This window comes from Hetaerina americana, unplaced genomic scaffold (assembly GCF_022747635.1).
Source record: "Hetaerina americana unplaced genomic scaffold, ioHetAmer1.1.p SCAF_614, whole genome shotgun sequence".
Classification (NCBI taxonomy): Eukaryota; Metazoa; Arthropoda; class Insecta; order Odonata; family Calopterygidae; genus Hetaerina; species Hetaerina americana.
Genome location: NW_027287222.1, coordinates 39692 through 66940, shown reverse-complemented (window position 1 = coordinate 66940; position 27249 = coordinate 39692). Strand labels below are relative to the sequence as shown.

The following is a 27249-nucleotide window of genomic DNA, read 5'->3' as shown; positions in this document are numbered from 1 at the left end:
TCTACCACACAGGAAGTGAAGTGAAGAGGAAGCCCGTTTTTCGAAAAACTGTCGACCACTGAATACTGGCGAAAAGGGCCCTTTATTACCGCCCTGGATGCCCCCCTCCATTTTCGGAATGTTTGAAAATTGCGCCCGACCTTTCCCGGGAAGCGGGGAGAGAGCTTGCAATACGTCTCGTGTGTCGCTCACAGAGATGGCACGACCTAGCGAAGGACTCCGCGTTGCAATTTACTGTCTCGCCTCCGGACTCCGGGGACGCAATTGCTCCGGCCCTCCTGCCCCCCGCGCCCCCCCAAAACTTTTCTTGCTGCAGGAAAACAAGGAAGCCTTCGGAAACACCCCCGCAGGACCCTACGCGAATTCTCCCCGACCAATGCCACCCCGCGGCGCCTACGCCAATCCTGCGCCCTCCGCCCCAAGTGCTCCGGGGTCGTCCCTACACATGTAAATATTGCAGAAAAGGGCTCCCTTATCGCTTCTCGGCCTTATGGCTAAGATCAAAGTGTAGTATCTGTTCTTATCAGCTTAATATCTGATACGTCCCGCATTGCGGGACCAGAATATTAATCTGATTTTTGGACATTGGCGGGGTACCCGGAGTTTACTCCATCCCTGCCGCGGGTTGGCCCGGCATTGCAGTACCGTCGGGATCGGCCCATCATTAAAAAGGTCCACTTAAAAGCTGATGAGAACAGATTGAAGCTTAAATTGATCCGCGAAAATTATTTATTTTCGCACTTGCAAATTTCAGGCGATCCGGCTGGAAAAATATTCGCGAAATTGCATTTTCGCGGAGAGAAGCGATTTTATTCCATGCGAGCGGAGCAAAAGTAATGTAATCCAAATTGAAGCAGCACAACGAAGTATTAAAAGGAATGAATTATTAAAAGGAGAGAAACTTGGGAAGAAAAAAAATCCCATCTGAAGAGAGTCGTCGTCACTTTAAAGTGTAAGTGTAACAATAAATACAATTTTGTGAAAATAATGCAATTATTTTTTCTGCTTTCAATGCAACGTCAACAACAACAACGTCTTGTCTCCTCAGTATTCCATCATTGGAGACGACGACAACTGTTGAAGAGAGGCGCCGGATCACGTTTCAAACTTTGGCGTGTGACGCCCCTTCCTTCCAGCTGTTTACCTCCCCCCCGAAGAGATGGCGCGCGCGCGCTCCCGGCAAGGAGCGTCATTCAAGACGACCCGACGCGAATCGACTCGCGGAAATAGGTGAGTTCCACTCTTTTACCTTAGTTTTTGAACACCAATCTTTCCACAGAATTTATGCGAAGATAATTCTTGTAAAAGGAGTGTGTGTTTGATGAAAAAAAATTGAACGGAAAAGAAACTCAATACATCGGAGGAAACGACCGATCGCGAGCACTCGGGAAAAATTGGAAAAATGTTTGCAAAAAAATTTTCAGAAATTTTTTGCGAATTTCGCGGAAATCGATGCCCATTTTCGCGATATTTTTCGAGAAAATGGAAAATATAAACAATGGAGAAATCTGGTTTTCCATCTTGTGCAATTGAAAGCGCCACTTTTTTACAGCCTTTTCGATTCCTATTCTCCGATTTGAAGAAAACCCTAATTTGTTTATATTTGAAGAAACCCTAATTTATGTATTTATTTATTTATAAGGAAAGCGTATTTTTACTAATGACGATTAATGCAAAGTAAGTGAACAGCACACGATTTTAAATCTCTACCACACAGGAAGTGAAGTGAAGAGGAAGCCCGTTTTTCGAAAAACTGTCGACCACTGAATACTGGCGAAAAGGGCCCTTTATTACCGCCCTGGATGCCCCCCTCCATTTTCGGAATGTTTGAAAATTGCGCCCGACCTTTCCCGGGAAGCGGGGAGAGAGCTTGCAATACGTCTCGTGTGTCGCTCACAGAGATGGCACGACCTAGCGAAGGACTCCGCGTTGCAATTTACTGTCTCGCCTCCGGACTCCGGGGACGCAATTGCTCCGGCCCTCCTGCCCCCCGCGCCCCCCCAAAACTTTTCTTGCTGCAGGAAAACAAGGAAGCCTTCGGAAACACCCCCGCAGGACCCTACGCGAATTCTCCCCGACCAATGCCACCCCGCGGCGCCTACGCCAATCCTGCGCCCTCCGCCCCAAGTGCTCCGGGGTCGTCCCTACACATGTAAATATTGCAGAAAAGGGCTCCCTTATCGCTTCTCGGCCTTATGGCTAAGATCAAAGTGTAGTATCTGTTCTTATCAGCTTAATTTCCTTTGATTTGTATTTTTTAACGTAAATTTTCCTCCCGATCTTTTTCATGAACAGCTACACTTTCGTTTCCGTGCCTCTCTGAAGAGTCCCGGATGGGCCCCCACCAGTGGTAAGCCCCCCGGGATACTCTCAGAGAGAAGGGGTAACAGGACACTAGGCGCCTGCTCTGCTCACTTCCCCTCTTTCTCCCCCCCCCTCCCCCAATGGCCCCACGGTCCATTGCCTCCTCAAGGCGGGCCGTGGGACCCAATGCCCCTTCTGGGCTCCCCGGATCCACTACGGATCATCCGAATCGCCCCTTCTGGGCGAATATCCCCCGGGCTGGCACCGGATCCTTCAGATCCGACGCCGTATCAAAGCCCCCCTCCCCCGGGCGCACTGCCGGATCCCTTCTGGACCGGCAGCCTAAGCACCGGGTTTCCCCCGTCCCCTGGTGCACTGCCGGGTCCCTTCTGGACCGGTAGTTTGAGCACCAAGCCGCCCCCGACCCCTGGTGCAGCGCCAGGCCTCTTCCAGGCCGGTGTAGTGTGCACCAGGTTTCCCTCGCTTCCCCCGATCCGCGGGCGCGTCACGCCCGATCGGTGGTGAATAATTTAATTCTCCCCCCTCCTCCCCGGCCCCCTCAGGGCACCAGGGGACGCCCTCCGTCGAGTCCCGTAAGGACCGACGCAGAGCGGGCGATTCAAACGGCGCGCGCTTCGCCAAGACCCGTTTTTCCGCTTTTCCCGCCATCCCGTTGGTAAATTCACGCTCGGCGCGCCTCACGCCCGACGGAATTACCACTCATTCCTCCCCTGATCGCAATACTCGGTGAAAGACGTCATCTTTCACAGTTGCGACAGGAAAACTCCCTAAAACATTCAAATCTCCTCCCGGTCCCGCCCAGAAGGGCCGAGAAGCGTGGTAGTGCGCCCTCAGCGCCAACCCTCGGCGGCCGCCTGAACTTTCTCCAGGCGGACGCCGCCGCGCATTTCAAAAGTTTGAAAATTGTAATTTTCTATTTCGCGGCCCTTCAGGCCGCGGAAAAGACCCCCCGTACCCCCGTTGTTACCTTTTGGCCATTGTTAATGTCCTTAGAAATTTTTATAGCCCTTAAAAGGACAATTTTTCCTTTTCCCGTCCTTAAAAGGACGATTTAATTAACGATTTAATTAAACTTCTTCCACGGTCCTTAAGACCGCGGAAGAGTGCCCCCCGGCCCCTCCCCATGCGCTAACAACCCCCAATGCCCCCACGTCCCCCCCGTAAAAACGGGGGGGCGGGGGCCGCGAAAAAAGCCCCGGAAACACCGGGTGCCAAAACCTCCGCCCCCCCATCCTCCTCTCGTACTTTGCGAAGGAGGAGAGCCGAGGCATCAGCGCCCGGCTCCCCCACTACTCCCCCCGCCCCCCCTAGGCCACCCGGCGGCGCGCCCGAATGCGATTCGCCGCTAAGGACGCGCCGTCCCCGTCCATTTGTACGCTATGGCTCACCAGTGTATTCTAATGTATCTTCTCCTTCTTCTTCTCCTTCTTGCGTCCGAAAGATCCCCTTAGAGACCTTTTCCCCCCTTTCTGACGTCACCTATTCCCCCCCTCACTCCCGCTCTTCCTCTCCTCCCTCCCCATCCCTCGACGACTTCACGACGCCCCCGGATTCATCCTCGGCCAGACGTCCAGCGCTGGTTCCTTCCCAGGACTCTCCCCAGACAGCCCCCGTCCCCCAGACGACTGACAGGGTCACGACGAGTCTCCTGACCGGCACCACGGTGTCGGCCAAGAGAGTCGATAATCAACTTGTGGTTTTCTTCCCCGTGGCGGATAGCTTAGGTTGCACCGAGCCCGGATGCCCCACGTCATTCCGAGCTTCTGCGTGGACGGCGACAAGGAGAAGCCTGCTGAGGCACCTCAAGGAGCAGCACGGCCTGACACTGACATCCGTCAACGCCTGCTCCATCTGCGGCAAGACTATCGGCCGCAAGCCATCCACGCACCCTTGCTTGAAGGGAGGTACCAGCAAGGAAGCGGAAGAACCTGAGGCATTCCGGTATCGGTGCGAACAATGCACCTTTGCATGTCCTACCCGCCGTGGATTAGCGAACCACAAGTCGACCCATAAAAGACCTCCCCCCTTGATTGTCCCCCTTCAGGAGGCAATCGAGGAGACTGCTAGATGCGCAACGCCGCCCAACGTGACCGAGGTGCAAATTTCCGTACCAAGAGCAGCTGAACCGGCCGAACACCCGGAGCCGGAACCGCCCCCCGTGATCGGTGACTTTGAGATCCCGTCACCGCCGCCTGGAAATGAAGAACATCCGCCACCAGCAGAAGCAGCAGAAGATCTGGCAGCACCACGACCTGTCGGGCCCACAGGAGGACCGAAGGAGAAACTGTGGCTCGACCGATTGGCCAATACATCCGGCCAATCATGGGAAGAATTCGAGGTCGTGGTAGAAGAACTGGTGGCCAGCATCCAGGCGGAGCGGAAAAAGGAGGCAAAGGAAGCAGACGGAAAGGAAGCACCTCGGCCGCGAAACGTTGCGCATAAACCACCGACCAGACGCAGACAAGTACCGGACTACGACGCCAAAAAGGCGTCGGACATACAAAAACTCTTCCGGAGCCACCCCAGAAGGGCAGTTGAAAGCATCCTTTCTGAGAAGTCTCCCTATTGCGATATACCCGCGGAGGAGGTGGAAAAGCATTTCCGCCAAATCTACGGGGATGTCGGGATTGGGGGCTTCGAAGATACGGATGATGAATCGGTCTACCGTCGAACAACGGAGACCGAGAAGAAACTGCTCCTCGAAAGGGTGACTCCTGAAGAGGTGACGAGACGCATGTCTAGGACGAAGAACACCGCTCCAGGCCCCGATGGCCTCACCTACGGCGACCTGAGGGCGGTCGATAGACATGGACTTATTCTTTCTGCAATCTTTGACAGGTGCCTGAAGGAGGCCAGAACACCGGCCTCGTGGAAGACCTCTCGAACCGTCCTCCTGCACAAAGGGGGGGACCGCCGGGACATCGGCAACTGGAGGCCCATTGCGCTTGGCAATACCATCGCCAAGCTATACGCCGGGGTGCTGGCTGACCGCATACTATCCTGGGCGGTCAGCGGGAAGAAGATGCACCCGGCTCAAAAGGGCTTCCGGGAGTTCGAGGGGTGCCACGAGCACAATTTCACCCTTCAGACAGCTGTCGACGAGGCAAGACGCAGACACTCCCACATCGCACTGGCTTGGCTTGACCTTCGAAACGCGTTCGGGTCCATTCCGCACCAGCACCTCCAGAAGACCTTAAGGAGGATGGACTTGCCTGAGGAGATGAGGAGGACCGTGGAGGAGCTGCAGAAGGGCTCCACGGTAGTGAAGACGTCCAGCGGCGACACCGGCGTCATTGACATCTGCGCCGGTGTCAAGCAGGGGTGCCCGTTATCGCCGACCATCTTCAATCTGGGGATGGAGCCGGTGATACGGGCGGTCGCTGGAGAAGCAGGCAAGTCCGGAGTCGTCGTCCAGGGGCAGGACATCGCCATCCTGGCATACGCCGACGACTTGGTGCTGGTGGCCCGAGACGAGGAGCACCTGCAGCGCCTGCTGACCATCGCAGGAGAGAAGGCAACAGCAGCAGGATTAGAATTCAAGCCAAGCAAGTGCGCCACGCTGGACCTAAATTTCTCTACGAACCAGCCCGTGCAGCCGTCCCAGCTAACCATCCAGGGATCGGCCATCTCCAGTCTGAAGGACGGCGAGGCGTACCGGTACCTCGGGGTCCCCTTCGGTTTCCACGTGGACCAGACGCCCGAGGAGGACCTGGTGCGCTTGGGCGAGGACGTCAGCAAGATCGACGAGTCTCTCCTCGCCCCGTGGCAGAAGATCGCCGCCACCAACATCTTCCTGCTGCCCAGACTGGAGTTCATCTTGCGGGCTGGTAACGTAAAGAAAAAATATCTGACTGACATTGACAAGAAGCTGAAGGCCTGCGCAAAGGGCTGGCTCCATTTGCCCAAAAGGGCATCGCCTGAGATGGTCTTCATTGGCCATCAACATGGCGGCGCAGGTCTTCTCCCTCTTTCTGACTTGACCGACATCTTGACCATTGTACAGGGTTATAGACTCCTCCATTCCCGTGACCCCAACGTGAGAGTGCTCGCCTGGGGTCGCCTGAGGGAGGTAGTGCGGAGGAAGCTGAGGAGGCCGCCAACCACCGGTGATCTCGCAGAGTACCTTAGCGGTAGTCTGCGGGATGACTTTGGAAGGGAAAGCGGTGACTTCAGCTCCCTCTTCACGCAGGTCCGTTCCGCGTCACGCCGTATCGCCGCGCGCATTGGATTGAGTTGGAGATGGTCGGACGAGCTAAAGGAGATGCAGATTTCGTTCCGCGACATGAATGACGGTTCAGAAGATCGACCACCTTTCATCAGGGTTCCCCCGAAGGCCGTGAGGCAACTGACGGGTGCCCTGAAGGTCGCGGTGCGGCGCTACTACCTGAACAAGGTAAGCGCCAAGCCCGACCAAGGTAAAGTCATTCGTGCCTCGGCGAAGTCTGAAGCCTCCAATCACTTCCTGGCAGGAGGGAGGTACACCAGGTTTTGTGATTGGAGGTTCATCTTCAGGGCTCGGCTCGACCTGCTCCCACTCAATGCCTGTCGCCGTTGGGAAACCAACGGGGACAAGCGGTGTCGGCGATGCGGCTACGCGGAAGAGACCCTGCCCCATGTCATTAACCACTGTACAATGCATTCAAGGACGTGGCAGCGTAGACATAACGCTGTCCAAGACCGACTCTACAAGGCTCTGATTGGACGCCGGGGAAAAGGTGACGATGAAATCAGAGTCAACAAACAAGTACCTGGCACCGACTCGACTCTTAGACCAGACCTGGTTATAACTAACCAGGCCGACAAGACTGTGACTCTGATCGACGTAGCGGTCCCATTCGAGAATACGGACGACGCACTGCTGGCAGCCAGGACCGCAAAGGAGGAGAAGTATGCCGCCCTGGCAGAGACCATCCGCCAGCAGGGAAGCAGAACATCGGTCGCCGCCATCGTCGTGGGAAGCCTGGGGACTTGGGACCCGAAGAACGATCCCGTCCTGAAATCCCTGGGCCTACCTCGACGATACTGCAACACCATGCGGCGGCTAATGGTGAGCGACGTCATCCGATGGTCGCGGGACTGCTACGTCGAGCACATCACGGGTCACCGACAATACGAGGACGGCTCCGGAGGCTGAAATAAAGACAAAAGTGAAGTCGTATTAAAATCATTTTCCCTTTTTTTTTCCTTTTTCCGTACTTCTTCTTTTGTAAAACCTTTTTCTGTCCCCTTTCTTTTATGAGCCATAGTGTATAAATGGACAAAATGCCGTAGTTTATAAACGGCTCCCCAAGTGTCACCCCCCCCTAAAGTGAAACCCCCCAAAATGTGAACATATTACCTGTACTATATAAAAAAAAAAAAAAACAAATGTGTGAGAAGCAGTATAACTATATAAACATTCCCTGAAAAAAAAAAAGGGCAAAGACTTGTTCCCCGGCTCCCTCACTTGGAGGGAGCCGGACTTGTATCAAATATACATATGTAAGTTGCTAATTGAATATTTTAAACTCTGTATTTAAAGAATTTTAAATAAACATTTTTATCTGTTCTTATCAGCTTAATATCTGATACGTCCCGCATTGCGGGACCAGAATATTAATCTGATTTTTGGACATTGGCGGGGTACCCGGAGTTTACTCCATCCCTGCCGCGGGTTGGCCCGGCATTGCAGTACCGTCGGGATCGGCCCATCATTAAAAAGGTCCACTTAAAAGCTGATGAGAACAGATTGAAGCTTAAATTGATCCGCGAAAATTATTTATTTTCGCACTTGCAAATTTCAGGCGATCCGGCTGGAAAAATATTCGCGAAATTGCATTTTCGCGGAGAGAAGCGATTTTATTCCATGCGAGCGGAGCAAAAGTAATGTAATCCAAATTGAAGCAGCACAACGAAGTATTAAAAGGAATGAATTATTAAAAGGAGAGAAACTTGGGAAGAAAAAAAATCCCATCTGAAGAGAGTCGTCGTCACTTTAAAGTGTAAGTGTAACAATAAATACAATTTTGTGAAAATAATGCAATTATTTTTTCTGCTTTCAATGCAACGTCAACAACAACAACGTCTTGTCTCCTCAGTATTCCATCATTGGAGACGACGACAACTGTTGAAGAGAGGCGCCGGATCACGTTTCAAACTTTGGCGTGTGACGCCCCTTCCTTCCAGCTGTTTACCTCCCCCCCGAAGAGATGGCGCGCGCGCGCTCCCGGCAAGGAGCGTCATTCAAGACGACCCGACGCGAATCGACTCGCGGAAATAGGTGAGTTCCACTCTTTTACCTTAGTTTTTGAACACCAATCTTTCCACAGAATTTATGCGAAGATAATTCTTGTAAAAGGAGTGTGTGTTTGATGAAAAAAAATTGAACGGAAAAGAAACTCAATACATCGGAGGAAACGACCGATCGCGAGCACTCGGGAAAAATTGGAAAAATGTTTGCAAAAAAATTTTCAGAAATTTTTTGCGAATTTCGCGGAAATCGATGCCCATTTTCGCGATATTTTTCGAGAAAATGGAAAATATAAACAATGGAGAAATCTGGTTTTCCATCTTGTGCAATTGAAAGCGCCACTTTTTTACAGCCTTTTCGATTCCTATTCTCCGATTTGAAGAAAACCCTAATTTGTTTATATTTGAAGAAACCCTAATTTATGTATTTATTTATTTATAAGGAAAGCGTATTTTTACTAATGACGATTAATGCAAAGTAAGTGAACAGCACACGATTTTAAATCTCTACCACACAGGAAGTGAAGTGAAGAGGAAGCCCGTTTTTCGAAAAACTGTCGACCACTGAATACTGGCGAAAAGGGCCCTTTATTACCGCCCTGGATGCCCCCCTCCATTTTCGGAATGTTTGAAAATTGCGCCCGACCTTTCCCGGGAAGCGGGGAGAGAGCTTGCAATACGTCTCGTGTGTCGCTCACAGAGATGGCACGACCTAGCGAAGGACTCCGCGTTGCAATTTACTGTCTCGCCTCCGGACTCCGGGGACGCAATTGCTCCGGCCCTCCTGCCCCCCGCGCCCCCCCAAAACTTTTCTTGCTGCAGGAAAACAAGGAAGCCTTCGGAAACACCCCCGCAGGACCCTACGCGAATTCTCCCCGACCAATGCCACCCCGCGGCGCCTACGCCAATCCTGCGCCCTCCGCCCCAAGTGCTCCGGGGTCGTCCCTACACATGTAAATATTGCAGAAAAGGGCTCCCTTATCGCTTCTCGGCCTTATGGCTAAGATCAAAGTGTAGTATCTGTTCTTATCAGCTTAATATCTGATACGTCCCGCATTGCGGGACCAGAATATTAATCTGATTTTTGGACATTGGCGGGGTACCCGGAGTTTACTCCATCCCTGCCGCGGGTTGGCCCGGCATTGCAGTACCGTCGGGATCGGCCCATCATTAAAAAGGTCCACTTAAAAGCTGATGAGAACAGATTGAAGCTTAAATTGATCCGCGAAAATTATTTATTTTCGCACTTGCAAATTTCAGGCGATCCGGCTGGAAAAATATTCGCGAAATTGCATTTTCGCGGAGAGAAGCGATTTTATTCCATGCGAGCGGAGCAAAAGTAATGTAATCCAAATTGAAGCAGCACAACGAAGTATTAAAAGGAATGAATTATTAAAAGGAGAGAAACTTGGGAAGAAAAAAAATCCCATCTGAAGAGAGTCGTCGTCACTTTAAAGTGTAAGTGTAACAATAAATACAATTTTGTGAAAATAATGCAATTATTTTTTCTGCTTTCAATGCAACGTCAACAACAACAACGTCTTGTCTCCTCAGTATTCCATCATTGGAGACGACGACAACTGTTGAAGAGAGGCGCCGGATCACGTTTCAAACTTTGGCGTGTGACGCCCCTTCCTTCCAGCTGTTTACCTCCCCCCCGAAGAGATGGCGCGCGCGCGCTCCCGGCAAGGAGCGTCATTCAAGACGACCCGACGCGAATCGACTCGCGGAAATAGGTGAGTTCCACTCTTTTACCTTAGTTTTTGAACACCAATCTTTCCACAGAATTTATGCGAAGATAATTCTTGTAAAAGGAGTGTGTGTTTGATGAAAAAAAATTGAACGGAAAAGAAACTCAATACATCGGAGGAAACGACCGATCGCGAGCACTCGGGAAAAATTGGAAAAATGTTTGCAAAAAAATTTTCAGAAATTTTTTGCGAATTTCGCGGAAATCGATGCCCATTTTCGCGATATTTTTCGAGAAAATGGAAAATATAAACAATGGAGAAATCTGGTTTTCCATCTTGTGCAATTGAAAGCGCCACTTTTTTACAGCCTTTTCGATTCCTATTCTCCGATTTGAAGAAAACCCTAATTTGTTTATATTTGAAGAAACCCTAATTTATGTATTTATTTATTTATAAGGAAAGCGTATTTTTACTAATGACGATTAATGCAAAGTAAGTGAACAGCACACGATTTTAAATCTCTACCACACAGGAAGTGAAGTGAAGAGGAAGCCCGTTTTTCGAAAAACTGTCGACCACTGAATACTGGCGAAAAGGGCCCTTTATTACCGCCCTGGATGCCCCCCTCCATTTTCGGAATGTTTGAAAATTGCGCCCGACCTTTCCCGGGAAGCGGGGAGAGAGCTTGCAATACGTCTCGTGTGTCGCTCACAGAGATGGCACGACCTAGCGAAGGACTCCGCGTTGCAATTTACTGTCTCGCCTCCGGACTCCGGGGACGCAATTGCTCCGGCCCTCCTGCCCCCCGCGCCCCCCCAAAACTTTTCTTGCTGCAGGAAAACAAGGAAGCCTTCGGAAACACCCCCGCAGGACCCTACGCGAATTCTCCCCGACCAATGCCACCCCGCGGCGCCTACGCCAATCCTGCGCCCTCCGCCCCAAGTGCTCCGGGGTCGTCCCTACACATGTAAATATTGCAGAAAAGGGCTCCCTTATCGCTTCTCGGCCTTATGGCTAAGATCAAAGTGTAGTATCTGTTCTTATCAGCTTAATATCTGATACGTCCCGCATTGCGGGACCAGAATATTAATCTGATTTTTGGACATTGGCGGGGTACCCGGAGTTTACTCCATCCCTGCCGCGGGTTGGCCCGGCATTGCAGTACCGTCGGGATCGGCCCATCATTAAAAAGGTCCACTTAAAAGCTGATGAGAACAGATTGAAGCTTAAATTGATCCGCGAAAATTATTTATTTTCGCACTTGCAAATTTCAGGCGATCCGGCTGGAAAAATATTCGCGAAATTGCATTTTCGCGGAGAGAAGCGATTTTATTCCATGCGAGCGGAGCAAAAGTAATGTAATCCAAATTGAAGCAGCACAACGAAGTATTAAAAGGAATGAATTATTAAAAGGAGAGAAACTTGGGAAGAAAAAAAATCCCATCTGAAGAGAGTCGTCGTCACTTTAAAGTGTAAGTGTAACAATAAATACAATTTTGTGAAAATAATGCAATTATTTTTTCTGCTTTCAATGCAACGTCAACAACAACAACGTCTTGTCTCCTCAGTATTCCATCATTGGAGACGACGACAACTGTTGAAGAGAGGCGCCGGATCACGTTTCAAACTTTGGCGTGTGACGCCCCTTCCTTCCAGCTGTTTACCTCCCCCCCGAAGAGATGGCGCGCGCGCGCTCCCGGCAAGGAGCGTCATTCAAGACGACCCGACGCGAATCGACTCGCGGAAATAGGTGAGTTCCACTCTTTTACCTTAGTTTTTGAACACCAATCTTTCCACAGAATTTATGCGAAGATAATTCTTGTAAAAGGAGTGTGTGTTTGATGAAAAAAAATTGAACGGAAAAGAAACTCAATACATCGGAGGAAACGACCGATCGCGAGCACTCGGGAAAAATTGGAAAAATGTTTGCAAAAAAATTTTCAGAAATTTTTTGCGAATTTCGCGGAAATCGATGCCCATTTTCGCGATATTTTTCGAGAAAATGGAAAATATAAACAATGGAGAAATCTGGTTTTCCATCTTGTGCAATTGAAAGCGCCACTTTTTTACAGCCTTTTCGATTCCTATTCTCCGATTTGAAGAAAACCCTAATTTGTTTATATTTGAAGAAACCCTAATTTATGTATTTATTTATTTATAAGGAAAGCGTATTTTTACTAATGACGATTAATGCAAAGTAAGTGAACAGCACACGATTTTAAATCTCTACCACACAGGAAGTGAAGTGAAGAGGAAGCCCGTTTTTCGAAAAACTGTCGACCACTGAATACTGGCGAAAAGGGCCCTTTATTACCGCCCTGGATGCCCCCCTCCATTTTCGGAATGTTTGAAAATTGCGCCCGACCTTTCCCGGGAAGCGGGGAGAGAGCTTGCAATACGTCTCGTGTGTCGCTCACAGAGATGGCACGACCTAGCGAAGGACTCCGCGTTGCAATTTACTGTCTCGCCTCCGGACTCCGGGGACGCAATTGCTCCGGCCCTCCTGCCCCCCGCGCCCCCCCAAAACTTTTCTTGCTGCAGGAAAACAAGGAAGCCTTCGGAAACACCCCCGCAGGACCCTACGCGAATTCTCCCCGACCAATGCCACCCCGCGGCGCCTACGCCAATCCTGCGCCCTCCGCCCCAAGTGCTCCGGGGTCGTCCCTACACATGTAAATATTGCAGAAAAGGGCTCCCTTATCGCTTCTCGGCCTTATGGCTAAGATCAAAGTGTAGTATCTGTTCTTATCAGCTTAATATCTGATACGTCCCGCATTGCGGGACCAGAATATTAATCTGATTTTTGGACATTGGCGGGGTACCCGGAGTTTACTCCATCCCTGCCGCGGGTTGGCCCGGCATTGCAGTACCGTCGGGATCGGCCCATCATTAAAAAGGTCCACTTAAAAGCTGATGAGAACAGATTGAAGCTTAAATTGATCCGCGAAAATTATTTATTTTCGCACTTGCAAATTTCAGGCGATCCGGCTGGAAAAATATTCGCGAAATTGCATTTTCGCGGAGAGAAGCGATTTTATTCCATGCGAGCGGAGCAAAAGTAATGTAATCCAAATTGAAGCAGCACAACGAAGTATTAAAAGGAATGAATTATTAAAAGGAGAGAAACTTGGGAAGAAAAAAAATCCCATCTGAAGAGAGTCGTCGTCACTTTAAAGTGTAAGTGTAACAATAAATACAATTTTGTGAAAATAATGCAATTATTTTTTCTGCTTTCAATGCAACGTCAACAACAACAACGTCTTGTCTCCTCAGTATTCCATCATTGGAGACGACGACAACTGTTGAAGAGAGGCGCCGGATCACGTTTCAAACTTTGGCGTGTGACGCCCCTTCCTTCCAGCTGTTTACCTCCCCCCCGAAGAGATGGCGCGCGCGCGCTCCCGGCAAGGAGCGTCATTCAAGACGACCCGACGCGAATCGACTCGCGGAAATAGGTGAGTTCCACTCTTTTACCTTAGTTTTTGAACACCAATCTTTCCACAGAATTTATGCGAAGATAATTCTTGTAAAAGGAGTGTGTGTTTGATGAAAAAAAATTGAACGGAAAAGAAACTCAATACATCGGAGGAAACGACCGATCGCGAGCACTCGGGAAAAATTGGAAAAATGTTTGCAAAAAAATTTTCAGAAATTTTTTGCGAATTTCGCGGAAATCGATGCCCATTTTCGCGATATTTTTCGAGAAAATGGAAAATATAAACAATGGAGAAATCTGGTTTTCCATCTTGTGCAATTGAAAGCGCCACTTTTTTACAGCCTTTTCGATTCCTATTCTCCGATTTGAAGAAAACCCTAATTTGTTTATATTTGAAGAAACCCTAATTTATGTATTTATTTATTTATAAGGAAAGCGTATTTTTACTAATGACGATTAATGCAAAGTAAGTGAACAGCACACGATTTTAAATCTCTACCACACAGGAAGTGAAGTGAAGAGGAAGCCCGTTTTTCGAAAAACTGTCGACCACTGAATACTGGCGAAAAGGGCCCTTTATTACCGCCCTGGATGCCCCCCTCCATTTTCGGAATGTTTGAAAATTGCGCCCGACCTTTCCCGGGAAGCGGGGAGAGAGCTTGCAATACGTCTCGTGTGTCGCTCACAGAGATGGCACGACCTAGCGAAGGACTCCGCGTTGCAATTTACTGTCTCGCCTCCGGACTCCGGGGACGCAATTGCTCCGGCCCTCCTGCCCCCCGCGCCCCCCCAAAACTTTTCTTGCTGCAGGAAAACAAGGAAGCCTTCGGAAACACCCCCGCAGGACCCTACGCGAATTCTCCCCGACCAATGCCACCCCGCGGCGCCTACGCCAATCCTGCGCCCTCCGCCCCAAGTGCTCCGGGGTCGTCCCTACACATGTAAATATTGCAGAAAAGGGCTCCCTTATCGCTTCTCGGCCTTATGGCTAAGATCAAAGTGTAGTATCTGTTCTTATCAGCTTAATCCCCTTAACTTTCTTCTTTTTCGCCCGCCAAATTCAAATTTTTAAATGAACAGATCTACCGCTTTTGGACCTTTCTAGCCTCTCTGAGGAATCCCGGACGGGCCCCGACCAACGGTAAGCCCCCCGGGACACTCCCAGAGGGAAGGGGCAACAGGACACTAGGCGCCTGCTCTGCCCAGTAGCCCCTCTTTCGACCCCCGATGGCCCCACGGTCCATTGCCTCTTCAAGGCGGACCGTGGGACCCACCGCCCCCTCAGGGCTCCCCGGTCGCTCACGGACCGTTCCCCACGCCCACTTGGGGTGATAACCTCCCCGGGCTCGACGCCGGGCCCCTAAGGCCCGGCGCAGGCCCCCGCCCCCGGTGCACCGCCGGGTCCCTTCAGGACCGGTAGGCTGAGCACCGGACGTTCCCCGGCCCCCGGTGCACTGCCAGGTCCCCTCCGGACCGGTAGCTTGAGCACCGAGGCCCCCGGACCCCCTCAGGGCCCCCGGGAGCACCCTCCGTCGATCCCGTACGGATCGGCGCAGAGCGGGTGATTTGAACGGCGCGCGGTTTCCTTTTCGGCCGCGACGCCGGTCAAGCGACCGTTCGGCGCGCTTCACGCCCGATCGGTTCGATTGACCCCCTCCCCCCCGTCCGGTATTTGTGGAAGACTTCATCTTCCACAAAACCGTCATTTCAAAACCCCGGTAAATTCAAATTTCCTCCCGATCCCACCCATACGGGCCGAGAAGCGGGTTGAGCGCCTTCAGCGCCATCCCTCGGCGGCCGCCTGGACTTCATTCAGGTGGACGCCACGCGCTTAATTTAAATTTGTATTTTTGAAAATTTTCGTTCCGCAGTCCCTCAGACCGCGGAAAAGCCCTCCGTCGCCCCCCTTGGCCTTCAGCATTTATATCTTTTGAATTTTTTTGTGTCCTTAAAAGGACAATTTTCAAAACAACGTACCACGGTCCTTCAGGCCGTGGAATATCGTCCGCCAGGCCCCGTTTGTGCCATGACTTAACGCCCTCCCATGCCCCCACGTCCTCCCCGTAAAAACGGGGGGGCGGGGGCCGTTAGAAAAGCACCATCGCGTGCTAGTTCCTCCGCCCCCCCCTCCTCCTCTCGCACTCCGCGGAGGAGGAAAGTCGAGGCGTCAGAGCCCGACTCCTCCCCTCCCCATACACCACCGGACGGCGCGTCCGAAAGCGCTTCGGCGCGTAGGACGCGTCGCCCGCGGAAAATCATACACTATGGCTCCCCCGTTTCTTCTTCTTCTTCTTCTCCATCCGGCGTCCGAAAGCCTTCCCTTGAGACCTTCTCCCCGCTCTCGGACGTCACCTATTCTCCCCCCAAGTCCCGTTCTTCTTCCCCTCTCTCCCTCGACGACTTCACGACGCCTCCGGATTCTTCTTCGTCCAGACGTCCGGCGCTGGATTCTCCCCCCCCGATTCCCCCGACTGCCCCCGCCCCCCAAACGACTGACAGGGTCCCGGCGCTTCTCCTGACCGGCACCGCGGTGTCGGCCAGGAGAATCGACAATCAACTTGTGGTTTACTTTCCCGTGGCGGACACGTTAACCTGCACCGAGGTGGGATGCAGCATGTCCTTCCGCGCTACGGAGTGGACGGCGATGCGGAGAAGTCTCGTCCGGCACCTGATGGAGCAGCACGGCCACCGACTCACGTCGGTGAACGCCTGCTCCATCTGCGGTGGGACTATCGGCCGCAAGCCGTCCACTCATCCCTGCCTCAAAGGGGGGATACGTAAGGCTGCGGACGGACGTGTTGCACTCTCGCATCGGTGCGGGGCATGCGATTTCGCATGCGCTACCCGTCGCGGGCTTGCGAACCACATGGTGACCCACAAGAGACCTCCCCCCTTGATTGCCCCCCTTCAGGAGGCAATCGAGGAGACAGTTAGATGCACGACGCCGCCCAACGTGACCGAGGCGCAACCCTCCGATCCAGACGCAGCAGCAGACGCTCCGGCCGAAGACCTGGCGCCGGGGCAGCCTCCTGAAGTCGGTGACCTTAACGACACCGGGTCACCGCCGCCTGTGGACGCAGCAACATCGCCGCCGCCAGCTCCAGACGCAGCAGAAGGAGCACCACGACAGGTCGAGCCACCGATACAGCAGAAGGAGAAGCTGTGGCTCGACCGACTGGCCAGCACATCCGGCCAGTCATGGGAGGAGTTCGAGGTCGTGGTGCAGGATCTGGTGGCCACCACCCAGGCGGAGAGGAAGAGGGAGGCGAAACCTGCGGACGGAGGGGAAGCTCCTCGGCCACGAAACGTCGTGCACAGACAACCACCAAGACGCAGACAAGTAGCTGACTACGACGCGAAAAAGGCGTCGGACATACAGAAACTCTTCAGGAGTCATCCCAGGAGGGCAGTGGAGAGCATCCTGTCCGATAAGTCACCCTATTGCGACATTCCCGCGGAGGAGGTGGAAAAGCATTTCCGCCAAGTCTACGGGAATGTCGGGATGGGGGGCTTGGAGGACGAGGGTGACGACTCGGTCTACCGTCGCACGACGGAGACCGAGAAGAAACTGCTCCTCGAAAGGATCACTCCTGAGGAAGTGACGAGACGCATGTCTAGAACCAAGAACACCGCCCCGGGCCCCGATGGCCTCACCTACGGCGACCTGAGGGCGGTCGATAGACATGGACGAATTCTCTCTTTTATCTTCAACAGATGCCTGAAGGAGGCCAGGACACCGGCCGCGTGGAAGACCTCTCGGACTGTCCTCCTGCACAAAGGGGGGGACCGCCAGGACATCGGCAACTGGAGGCCCATAGCGCTTGGCAACACCATCGCCAAGCTGTACGCCGGGGTGCTTGCTGACCGCATACTATCTTGGGCGGTCAGCGGGAAGAAGATGCACCCGGCTCAAAAGGGCTTCCGGGAGTTCGAGGGGTGCCACGAGCACAATTTCACCCTTCAGGCAGCTGTTGACGAAATGAGACGCAGACGTTCCCGAATCGCACTGGCTTGGCTTGACCTACGGAACGCGTTCGGGTCCATCCCGCACCAACACCTCCAGAACACCCTGAGGAGGATGGACTTGCCTGAGGAGATGAGGAGGACCGTGGAGGAGTTGCAGAAGGGCTCCACGGTCGTGAAGACGACCAGCGGCGACACCGGCGTCATCGACATCTGCGCCGGTGTCAAGCAGGGGTGCCCGTTATCACCGACCATTTTCAACTTGGGAATGGAGCCGGTGATACGGGCGGTCGCTGGTGAGGCAGGCAAGTCCGGAGTCGTCGTCCAGGGGCAAAACATCGCCATCCTGGCCTACGCGGACGACTTGGTGCTGGTGGCCCGGGACCAGGAGCACCTGCAGCGCCTGCTGAACATCGCGGGAGAAGAGGCGACCGCTGCAGGTCTACAGTTCAAGCCAAGCAAGTGCGCAACGCTGGACCTCAACTTTGCAGCAAACCAGCCCGTGCAGCCGTCCCAACTCACCATCCAGGGGGCGGCCATTTCCAGCCTGAAGGACGGCGAAGCGTACCGGTACCTCGGGGTCCCGTTCGGGTTCCACGTGGACCAGACCCCCGAGGAGGACCTGGTGCGCTTGGGCGAGGACGTCAAGAAGATCGACGAGTCACTCCTCGCCCCGTGGCAGAAGATCGCCGCGACCAACATCTTCCTTCTGCCCAGGCTGGAATTCATCTTGCGGGCTGGTAATGTTAAAAAGAAAAACTTGACCGACATCGACAAGAGGCTGAAGGCCTGCGCAAAGGGCTGGCTCCATTTGCCCAAAAGGGCATCGCCTGAGATGGTCTTCATTGGCCATCAACACGGCGGCGCAGGTCTTCTCCCTCTTTCCGACTTGACTGACATATTGACCATCGTGCAGGGATATCGACTCCTCCATTCCCGTGACCCCAACGTGAGAGTGCTCGCCTGGGGTCGCCTGAAGGAGGTAGTGCGGAGGAAGCTGAGGAGACCGCCAACCACCGGTGATCTCGCAGAGTACCTTAGTGGTAGTCTGCGGGATGACTTTGGAAGGGAAAGCGGCGACTTCAGTTCCCTCTTCACGCAGGTTCGCTCCGCGTCACGCCGTATCGCCGCGCGCATAGGCTTGAGCTGGAGATGGTCGGACGAGCTAAGGGAGATGCAGATTTCGTTCCGGGACATGAATGACGGGGCTGAAGACCGCCCCCCCTTCATCAGGGTTCCTCCGAAGGCCGTAAGGCAACTGACGGGTGCCCTGAAGATCGCGGTGCGGCGCTACTACCTGAACAAGGTAAGCGCCAAGCCCGATCAAGGGAAAGTCATTCGTGCCTCGGCGAAATCTGAAGCCTCCAATCACTTCCTGGCAGGAGGGAGATACACCAGGTTTTGTGATTGGAGGTTCATCTTTAGGGCTCGGCTCGATCTGCTCCCGCTCAATGCCTGTCGCCGTTGGGAAACCAACGGGGACAAGCGGTGTCGGCGATGTGGCTACGCGGAGGAGACCCTGCCCCACGTCGTTAATCACTGCACGATGCACTCAAGGACGTGGCAGCATAGACATAATGCTGTCCAAGACCGACTACACAGGGCTCTGATTGGACGCCGGGGAAAAGGTGACGATGAAATCAGAGTCAACAAACAAGTACCTGGCACTGACTCGACTCTTAGACCAGACCTGGTTATAACTAACCAGGCCGACAAGACTGTGACATTGATCGACGTAGCAGTACCGTTCGAGAACAACGAGGGAGCTCTGCTGGCAGCCAGGACCGCGAAGGAGGAGAAGTACGCCGCCCTGGCAGAGACCATCCGCCAGCAGGGATACCGGTCATCGGTCGCCGCCATCGTCGTGGGAAGCCTGGGGACGTGGGACTCGCAGAACGACCCCGTCCTGAAGTCCCTGGGCCTACCTCGACGATTCTGCACCACCATGCGGCGACTGATGGTCAGCGACGTCATCCGCTGGACCCGGGACTGCTACGTCGAACACATCACGGGACATAGACAGTATGAAGACGGCTCCGGAGGCTGAAAAGGAAAGGACAAAAGTGAAGTCGTGTAAAATCATTTCCCCCCCTCTTTCCATACTTCTTCATTGTAAAACCTTTCTCTGTCCCCTTTCTCTTTTATTTACTCTATGAGCCATAGTGTATGAATGGCCACGCCGTGGTGTATAAACGGCCCCCCCCAAAAGTGTAAACCCTCCCCGTGAGAGACTTAAACATATAAAACATTTTATAAAAAAAAACACTCGTGCGAGAAGCCTATATTATTATAATATTTCCCCAAAATAAAGGGGCAAAAAGACTTGTTCCCCGGCTCCCTCATTTGGAGGGAGCCGGTCATGTATAAATTATATATTAATTATAAGTTGCTTAAAACTCTGTATGAAAGAATTTTCAAATAAACATTTTAAATCTGTTCTTATCAGCTTAATATCTGATACGTCCCGCATTGCGGGACCAGAATATTAATCTGATTTTTGGACATTGGCGGGGTACCCGGAGTTTACTCCATCCCTGCCGCGGGTTGGCCCGGCATTGCAGTACCGTCGGGATCGGCCCATCATTAAAAAGGTCCACTTAAAAGCTGATGAGAACAGATTGAAGCTTAAATTGATCCGCGAAAATTATTTATTTTCGCACTTGCAAATTTCAGGCGATCCGGCTGGAAAAATATTCGCGAAATTGCATTTTCGCGGAGAGAAGCGATTTTATTCCATGCGAGCGGAGCAAAAGTAATGTAATCCAAATTGAAGCAGCACAACGAAGTATTAAAAGGAATGAATTATTAAAAGGAGAGAAACTTGGGAAGAAAAAAAATCCCATCTGAAGAGAGTCGTCGTCACTTTAAAGTGTAAGTGTAACAATAAATACAATTTTGTGAAAATAATGCAATTATTTTTTCTGCTTTCAATGCAACGTCAACAACAACAACGTCTTGTCTCCTCAGTATTCCATCATTGGAGACGACGACAACTGTTGAAGAGAGGCGCCGGATCACGTTTCAAACTTTGGCGTGTGACGCCCCTTCCTTCCAGCTGTTTACCTCCCCCCCGAAGAGATGGCGCGCGCGCGCTCCCGGCAAGGAGCGTCATTCAAGACGACCCGACGCGAATCGACTCGCGGAAATAGGTGAGTTCCACTCTTTTACCTTAGTTTTTGAACACCAATCTTTCCACAGAATTTATGCGAAGATAATTCTTGTAAAAGGAGTGTGTGTTTGATGAAAAAAAATTGAACGGAAAAGAAACTCAATACATCGGAGGAAACGACCGATCGCGAGCACTCGGGAAAAATTGGAAAAATGTTTGCAAAAAAATTTTCAGAAATTTTTTGCGAATTTCGCGGAAATCGATGCCCATTTTCGCGATATTTTTCGAGAAAATGGAAAATATAAACAATGGAGAAATCTGGTTTTCCATCTTGTGCAATTGAAAGCGCCACTTTTTTACAGCCTTTTCGATTCCTATTCTCCGATTTGAAGAAAACCCTAATTTGTTTATATTTGAAGAAACCCTAATTTATGTATTTATTTATTTATAAGGAAAGCGTATTTTTACTAATGACGATTAATGCAAAGTAAGTGAACAGCACACGATTTTAAATCTCTACCACACAGGAAGTGAAGTGAAGAGGAAGCCCGTTTTTCGAAAAACTGTCGACCACTGAATACTGGCGAAAAGGGCCCTTTATTACCGCCCTGGATGCCCCCCTCCATTTTCGGAATGTTTGAAAATTGCGCCCGACCTTTCCCGGGAAGCGGGGAGAGAGCTTGCAATACGTCTCGTGTGTCGCTCACAGAGATGGCACGACCTAGCGAAGGACTCCGCGTTGCAATTTACTGTCTCGCCTCCGGACTCCGGGGACGCAATTGCTCCGGCCCTCCTGCCCCCCGCGCCCCCCCAAAACTTTTCTTGCTGCAGGAAAACAAGGAAGCCTTCGGAAACACCCCCGCAGGACCCTACGCGAATTCTCCCCGACCAATGCCACCCCGCGGCGCCTACGCCAATCCTGCGCCCTCCGCCCCAAGTGCTCCGGGGTCGTCCCTACACATGTAAATATTGCAGAAAAGGGCTCCCTTATCGCTTCTCGGCCTTATGGCTAAGATCAAAGTGTAGTATCTGTTCTTATCAGCTTAATATCTGATACGTCCCGCATTGCGGGACCAGAATATTAATCTGATTTTTGGACATTGGCGGGGTACCCGGAGTTTACTCCATCCCTGCCGCGGGTTGGCCCGGCATTGCAGTACCGTCGGGATCGGCCCATCATTAAAAAGGTCCACTTAAAAGCTGATGAGAACAGATTGAAGCTTAAATTGATCCGCGAAAATTATTTATTTTCGCACTTGCAAATTTCAGGCGATCCGGCTGGAAAAATATTCGCGAAATTGCATTTTCGCGGAGAGAAGCGATTTTATTCCATGCGAGCGGAGCAAAAGTAATGTAATCCAAATTGAAGCAGCACAACGAAGTATTAAAAGGAATGAATTATTAAAAGGAGAGAAACTTGGGAAGAAAAAAAATCCCATCTGAAGAGAGTCGTCGTCACTTTAAAGTGTAAGTGTAACAATAAATACAATTTTGTGAAAATAATGCAATTATTTTTTCTGCTTTCAATGCAACGTCAACAACAACAACGTCTTGTCTCCTCAGTATTCCATCATTGGAGACGACGACAACTGTTGAAGAGAGGCGCCGGATCACGTTTCAAACTTTGGCGTGTGACGCCCCTTCCTTCCAGCTGTTTACCTCCCCCCCGAAGAGATGGCGCGCGCGCGCTCCCGGCAAGGAGCGTCATTCAAGACGACCCGACGCGAATCGACTCGCGGAAATAGGTGAGTTCCACTCTTTTACCTTAGTTTTTGAACACCAATCTTTCCACAGAATTTATGCGAAGATAATTCTTGTAAAAGGAGTGTGTGTTTGATGAAAAAAAATTGAACGGAAAAGAAACTCAATACATCGGAGGAAACGACCGATCGCGAGCACTCGGGAAAAATTGGAAAAATGTTTGCAAAAAAATTTTCAGAAATTTTTTGCGAATTTCGCGGAAATCGATGCCCATTTTCGCGATATTTTTCGAGAAAATGGAAAATATAAACAATGGAGAAATCTGGTTTTCCATCTTGTGCAATTGAAAGCGCCACTTTTTTACAGCCTTTTCGATTCCTATTCTCCGATTTGAAGAAAACCCTAATTTGTTTATATTTGAAGAAACCCTAATTTATGTATTTATTTATTTATAAGGAAAGCGTATTTTTACTAATGACGATTAATGCAAAGTAAGTGAACAGCACACGATTTTAAATCTCTACCACACAGGAAGTGAAGTGAAGAGGAAGCCCGTTTTTCGAAAAACTGTCGACCACTGAATACTGGCGAAAAGGGCCCTTTATTACCGCCCTGGATGCCCCCCTCCATTTTCGGAATGTTTGAAAATTGCGCCCGACCTTTCCCGGGAAGCGGGGAGAGAGCTTGCAATACGTCTCGTGTGTCGCTCACAGAGATGGCACGACCTAGCGAAGGACTCCGCGTTGCAATTTACTGTCTCGCCTCCGGACTCCGGGGACGCAATTGCTCCGGCCCTCCTGCCCCCCGCGCCCCCCCAAAACTTTTCTTGCTGCAGGAAAACAAGGAAGCCTTCGGAAACACCCCCGCAGGACCCTACGCGAATTCTCCCCGACCAATGCCACCCCGCGGCGCCTACGCCAATCCTGCGCCCTCCGCCCCAAGTGCTCCGGGGTCGTCCCTACACATGTAAATATTGCAGAAAAGGGCTCCCTTATCGCTTCTCGGCCTTATGGCTAAGATCAAAGTGTAGTATCTGTTCTTATCAGCTTAATTTCCTTTGATTTGTATTTTTTAACGTAAATTTTCCTCCCGATCTTTTTCATGAACAGCTACACTTTCGTTTCCGTGCCTCTCTGAAGAGTCCCGGATGGGCCCCCACCAGTGGTAAGCCCCCCGGGATACTCTCAGAGAGAAGGGGTAACAGGACACTAGGCGCCTGCTCTGCTCACTTCCCCTCTTTCTCCCCCCCCTCCCCCAATGGCCCCACGGTCCATTGCCTCCTCAAGGCGGGCCGTGGGACCCAATGCCCCTTCTGGGCTCCCCGGATCCACTACGGATCATCCGAATCGCCCCTTCTGGGCGAATATCCCCCGGGCTGGCACCGGATCCTTCAGATCCGACGCCGTTTCAAAGCCCCCCTCCCCCGGGCGCACTGCCGGATCCCTTCTGGACCGGCAGCCTAAGCACCGGGTTTCCCCCGTCCCCTGGTGCACTGCCGGGTCCCTTCTGGACCGGTAGTTTGAGCACCAAGCCGCCCCCGACCCCTGGTGCAGCGCCAGGCCTCTTCCAGGCCGGTGTAGTGTGCACCAGGTTTCCCTCGCTTCCCCCGATCCGCGGGCGCGTCACGCCCGATCGGTGGTGAATAATTTAATTCTCCCCCCTCCTCCCCGGCCCCCTCAGGGCACCAGGGGACGCCCTCCGTCGAGTCCCGTAAGGACCGACGCAGAGCGGGCGATTCAAACGGCGCGCGCTTCGCCAAGACCCGTTTTTTCCGCTTTTCCCGCCATCCCGTTGGTAAATTCACGCTCGGCGCGCCTCACGCCCGACGGAATTACCACTCATTCCTCCCCTGATCGCAATACTCGGTGAAAGACGTCATCTTTCACAGTTGCGACAGGAAAACTCCCTAAAACATTCAAATCTCCTCCCGGTCCCGCCCAGAAGGGCCGAGAAGCGTGGTAGTGCGCCCTCAGCGCCAACCCTCGGCGGCCGCCTGAACTTTCTCCAGGCGGACGCCGCCGCGCATTTCAAAAGTTTGAAAATTGTAATTTTCTATTTCGCGGCCCTTCAGGCCGCGGAAAAGACCCCCCGTACCCCCGTTGTTACCTTTTGGCCATTGTTAATGTCCTTAGAAATTTTTATAGCCCTTAAAAGGACAATTTTTCCTTTTCCCGTCCTTAAAAGGACGATTTAATTAACGATTTAATTAAACTTCTTCCACGGTCCTTAAGACCGCGGAAGAGTGCCCCCCGGCCCCTCCCCATGCGCTAACAACCCCCAATGCCCCCACGTCCCCCCCGTAAAAACGGGGGGGCGGGGGCCGCGAAAAAAGCCCCGGAAACACCGGGTGCCAAAACCTCCGCCCCCCCATCCTCCTCTCGTACTTTGCGAAGGAGGAGAGCCGAGGCATCAGCGCCCGGCTCCCCCACTACTCCCCCCGCCCCCCCTAGGTCACCCGGCGGCGCGCCCGAATGCGATTCGCCACTAAGGACGCGCCGTCCCCGTCCATTTGTACGCTATGGCTCACCAGTGTATTCTAATGTATCTTCTCCTTCTTCTTCTCCTTCTTGCGTCCGAAAGATCCCCTTAGAGACCTTTTCCCCCCTTTCTGACGTCACCTATTCCCCCCCTCACTCCCGCTCTTCCTCTCCTCCCTCCCCATCCCTCGACGACTTCACGACGCCCCCGGATTCATCCTCGGCCAGACGTCCAGCGCTGGTTCCTTCCCAGGACTCTCCCCAGACAGCCCCCGTCCCCCAGACGACTGACAGGGTCACGACGAGTCTCCTGACCGGCACCACGGTGTCGGCCAAGAGAGTCGATAATCAACTTGTGGTTTTCTTCCCCGTGGCGGATAGCTTAGGTTGCACCGAGCCCGGATGCCCCACGTCATTCCGAGCTTCTGCGTGGACGGCGACAAGGAGAAGCCTGCTGAGGCACCTCAAGGAGCAGCACGGCCTGACACTGACATCCGTCAACGCCTGCTCCATCTGCGGCAAGACTATCGGCCGCAAGCCATCCACGCACCCTTGCTTGAAGGGAGGTACCAGCAAGGAAGCGGAAGAACCTGAGGCATTCCGGTATCGGTGCGAACAATGCACCTTTGCATGTCCTACCCGCCGTGGATTAGCGAACCACAAGTCGACCCATAAAAGACCTCCCCCCTTGATTGTCCCCCTTCAGGAGGCAATCGAGGAGACTGCTAGATGCGCAACGCCGCCCAACGTGACCGAGGTGCAAATTTCCGTACCAAGAGCAGCTGAACCGGCCGAACACCCGGAGCCGGAACCGCCCCCCGTGATCGGTGACTTTGAGATCCCGTCACCGCCGCCTGGAAATGAAGAACATCCGCCACCAGCAGAAGCAGCAGAAGATCTGGCAGCACCACGACCTGTCGGGCCCACAGGAGGACCGAAGGAGAAACTGTGGCTCGACCGATTGGCCAATACATCCGGCCAATCATGGGAAGAATTCGAGGTCGTGGTAGAAGAACTGGTGGCCAGCATCCAGGCGGAGCGGAAAAAGGAGGCAAAGGAAGCAGACGGAAAGGAAGCACCTCGGCCGCGAAACGTTGCGCATAAACCACCGACCAGACGCAGACAAGTACCGGACTACGACGCCAAAAAGGCGTCGGACATACAAAAACTCTTCCGGAGCCACCCCAGAAGGGCAGTTGAAAGCATCCTTTCTGAGAAGTCTCCCTATTGCGATATACCCGCGGAGGAGGTGGAAAAGCATTTCCGCCAAATCTACGGGGATGTCGGGATTGGGGGCTTCGAAGATACGGATGATGAATCGGTCTACCGTCGAACAACGGAGACCGAGAAGAAACTGCTCCTCGAAAGGGTGACTCCTGAAGAGGTGACGAGACGCATGTCTAGGACGAAGAACACCGCTCCAGGCCCCGATGGCCTCACCTACGGCGACCTGAGGGCGGTCGATAGACATGGACTTATTCTTTCTGCAATCTTTGACAGGTGCCTGAAGGAGGCCAGAACACCGGCCTCGTGGAAGACCTCTCGAACCGTCCTCCTGCACAAAGGGGGGGACCGCCGGGACATCGGCAACTGGAGGCCCATTGCGCTTGGCAATACCATCGCCAAGCTATACGCCGGGGTGCTGGCTGACCGCATACTATCCTGGGCGGTCAGCGGGAAGAAGATGCACCCGGCTCAAAAGGGCTTCCGGGAGTTCGAGGGGTGCCACGAGCACAATTTCACCCTTCAGACAGCTGTCGACGAGGCAAGACGCAGACACTCCCACATCGCACTGGCTTGGCTTGACCTTCGAAACGCGTTCGGGTCCATTCCGCACCAGCACCTCCAGAAGACCTTAAGGAGGATGGACTTGCCTGAGGAGATGAGGAGGACCGTGGAGGAGCTGCAGAAGGGCTCCACGGTAGTGAAGACGTCCAGCGGCGACACCGGCGTCATTGACATCTGCGCCGGTGTCAAGCAGGGGTGCCCGTTATCGCCGACCATCTTCAATCTGGGGATGGAGCCGGTGATACGGGCGGTCGCTGGAGAAGCAGGCAAGTCCGGAGTCGTCGTCCAGGGGCAGGACATCGCCATCCTGGCATACGCCGACGACTTGGTGCTGGTGGCCCGAGACGAGGAGCACCTGCAGCGCCTGCTGACCATCGCAGGAGAGAAGGCAACAGCAGCAGGATTAGAATTCAAGCCAAGCAAGTGCGCCACGCTGGACCTAAATTTCTCTACGAACCAGCCCGTGCAGCCGTCCCAGCTAACCATCCAGGGATCGGCCATCTCCAGTCTGAAGGACGGCGAGGCGTACCG

At 52.6% G+C, this 27249-nt stretch overlaps 1 protein-coding gene, 7 non-coding genes and 3 pseudogenes across 8 annotated transcripts in view; all 11 read left to right on the top strand.

Annotated features, from left to right (window-relative positions):
• Nucleotides 1–27249, top strand: part of LOC139695656 (uncharacterized) — a gene marked incomplete at its 3' end in the record, with an annotated part of 73958 nt that overhangs the window by 17067 nt on the left and 29642 nt on the right. Inside the window, exons 4-7 of the mRNA XM_071594468.1 lie at nt 3917–4258; nt 4370–5047; nt 25184–25525; nt 25637–26314. Of these exons, the coding sequence (XP_071450569.1) occupies nt 3917–4258; nt 4370–5047; nt 25184–25525; nt 25637–26314 (2040 nt within the window). The remainder of the gene's footprint in view (nt 1–3916; nt 4259–4369; nt 5048–25183; nt 25526–25636; nt 26315–27249) is intronic.
• On the top strand, nt 475–667 carry LOC139695664 (U2 spliceosomal RNA). Its single transcript, XR_011702343.1, has one exon. It is a non-coding gene; the product is annotated as a U2 spliceosomal RNA (small nuclear RNA).
• On the top strand, nt 2180–2285 carry LOC139695686 (U2 spliceosomal RNA; annotated as a pseudogene).
• Nucleotides 7833–8021, top strand: LOC139695675 (U2 spliceosomal RNA). The gene has a single exon (XR_011702353.1). It is a non-coding gene; the product is annotated as a U2 spliceosomal RNA (small nuclear RNA).
• Nucleotides 9534–9726, top strand: LOC139695663 (U2 spliceosomal RNA). Its single transcript, XR_011702342.1, has one exon. It is a non-coding gene; the product is annotated as a U2 spliceosomal RNA (small nuclear RNA).
• Nucleotides 11239–11431, top strand: LOC139695662 (U2 spliceosomal RNA). Its single transcript, XR_011702341.1, has one exon. It is a non-coding gene; the product is annotated as a U2 spliceosomal RNA (small nuclear RNA).
• LOC139695661 (U2 spliceosomal RNA) lies at nt 12944–13136 on the top strand. Its single transcript, XR_011702340.1, has one exon. It is a non-coding gene; the product is annotated as a U2 spliceosomal RNA (small nuclear RNA).
• Nucleotides 14649–14782, top strand: LOC139695691 (U2 spliceosomal RNA; annotated as a pseudogene).
• Nucleotides 20036–20229, top strand: LOC139695679 (U2 spliceosomal RNA). Its single transcript, XR_011702357.1, has one exon. It is a non-coding gene; the product is annotated as a U2 spliceosomal RNA (small nuclear RNA).
• On the top strand, nt 21742–21934 carry LOC139695660 (U2 spliceosomal RNA). Its single transcript, XR_011702339.1, has one exon. It is a non-coding gene; the product is annotated as a U2 spliceosomal RNA (small nuclear RNA).
• LOC139695685 (U2 spliceosomal RNA) lies at nt 23447–23552 on the top strand (annotated as a pseudogene).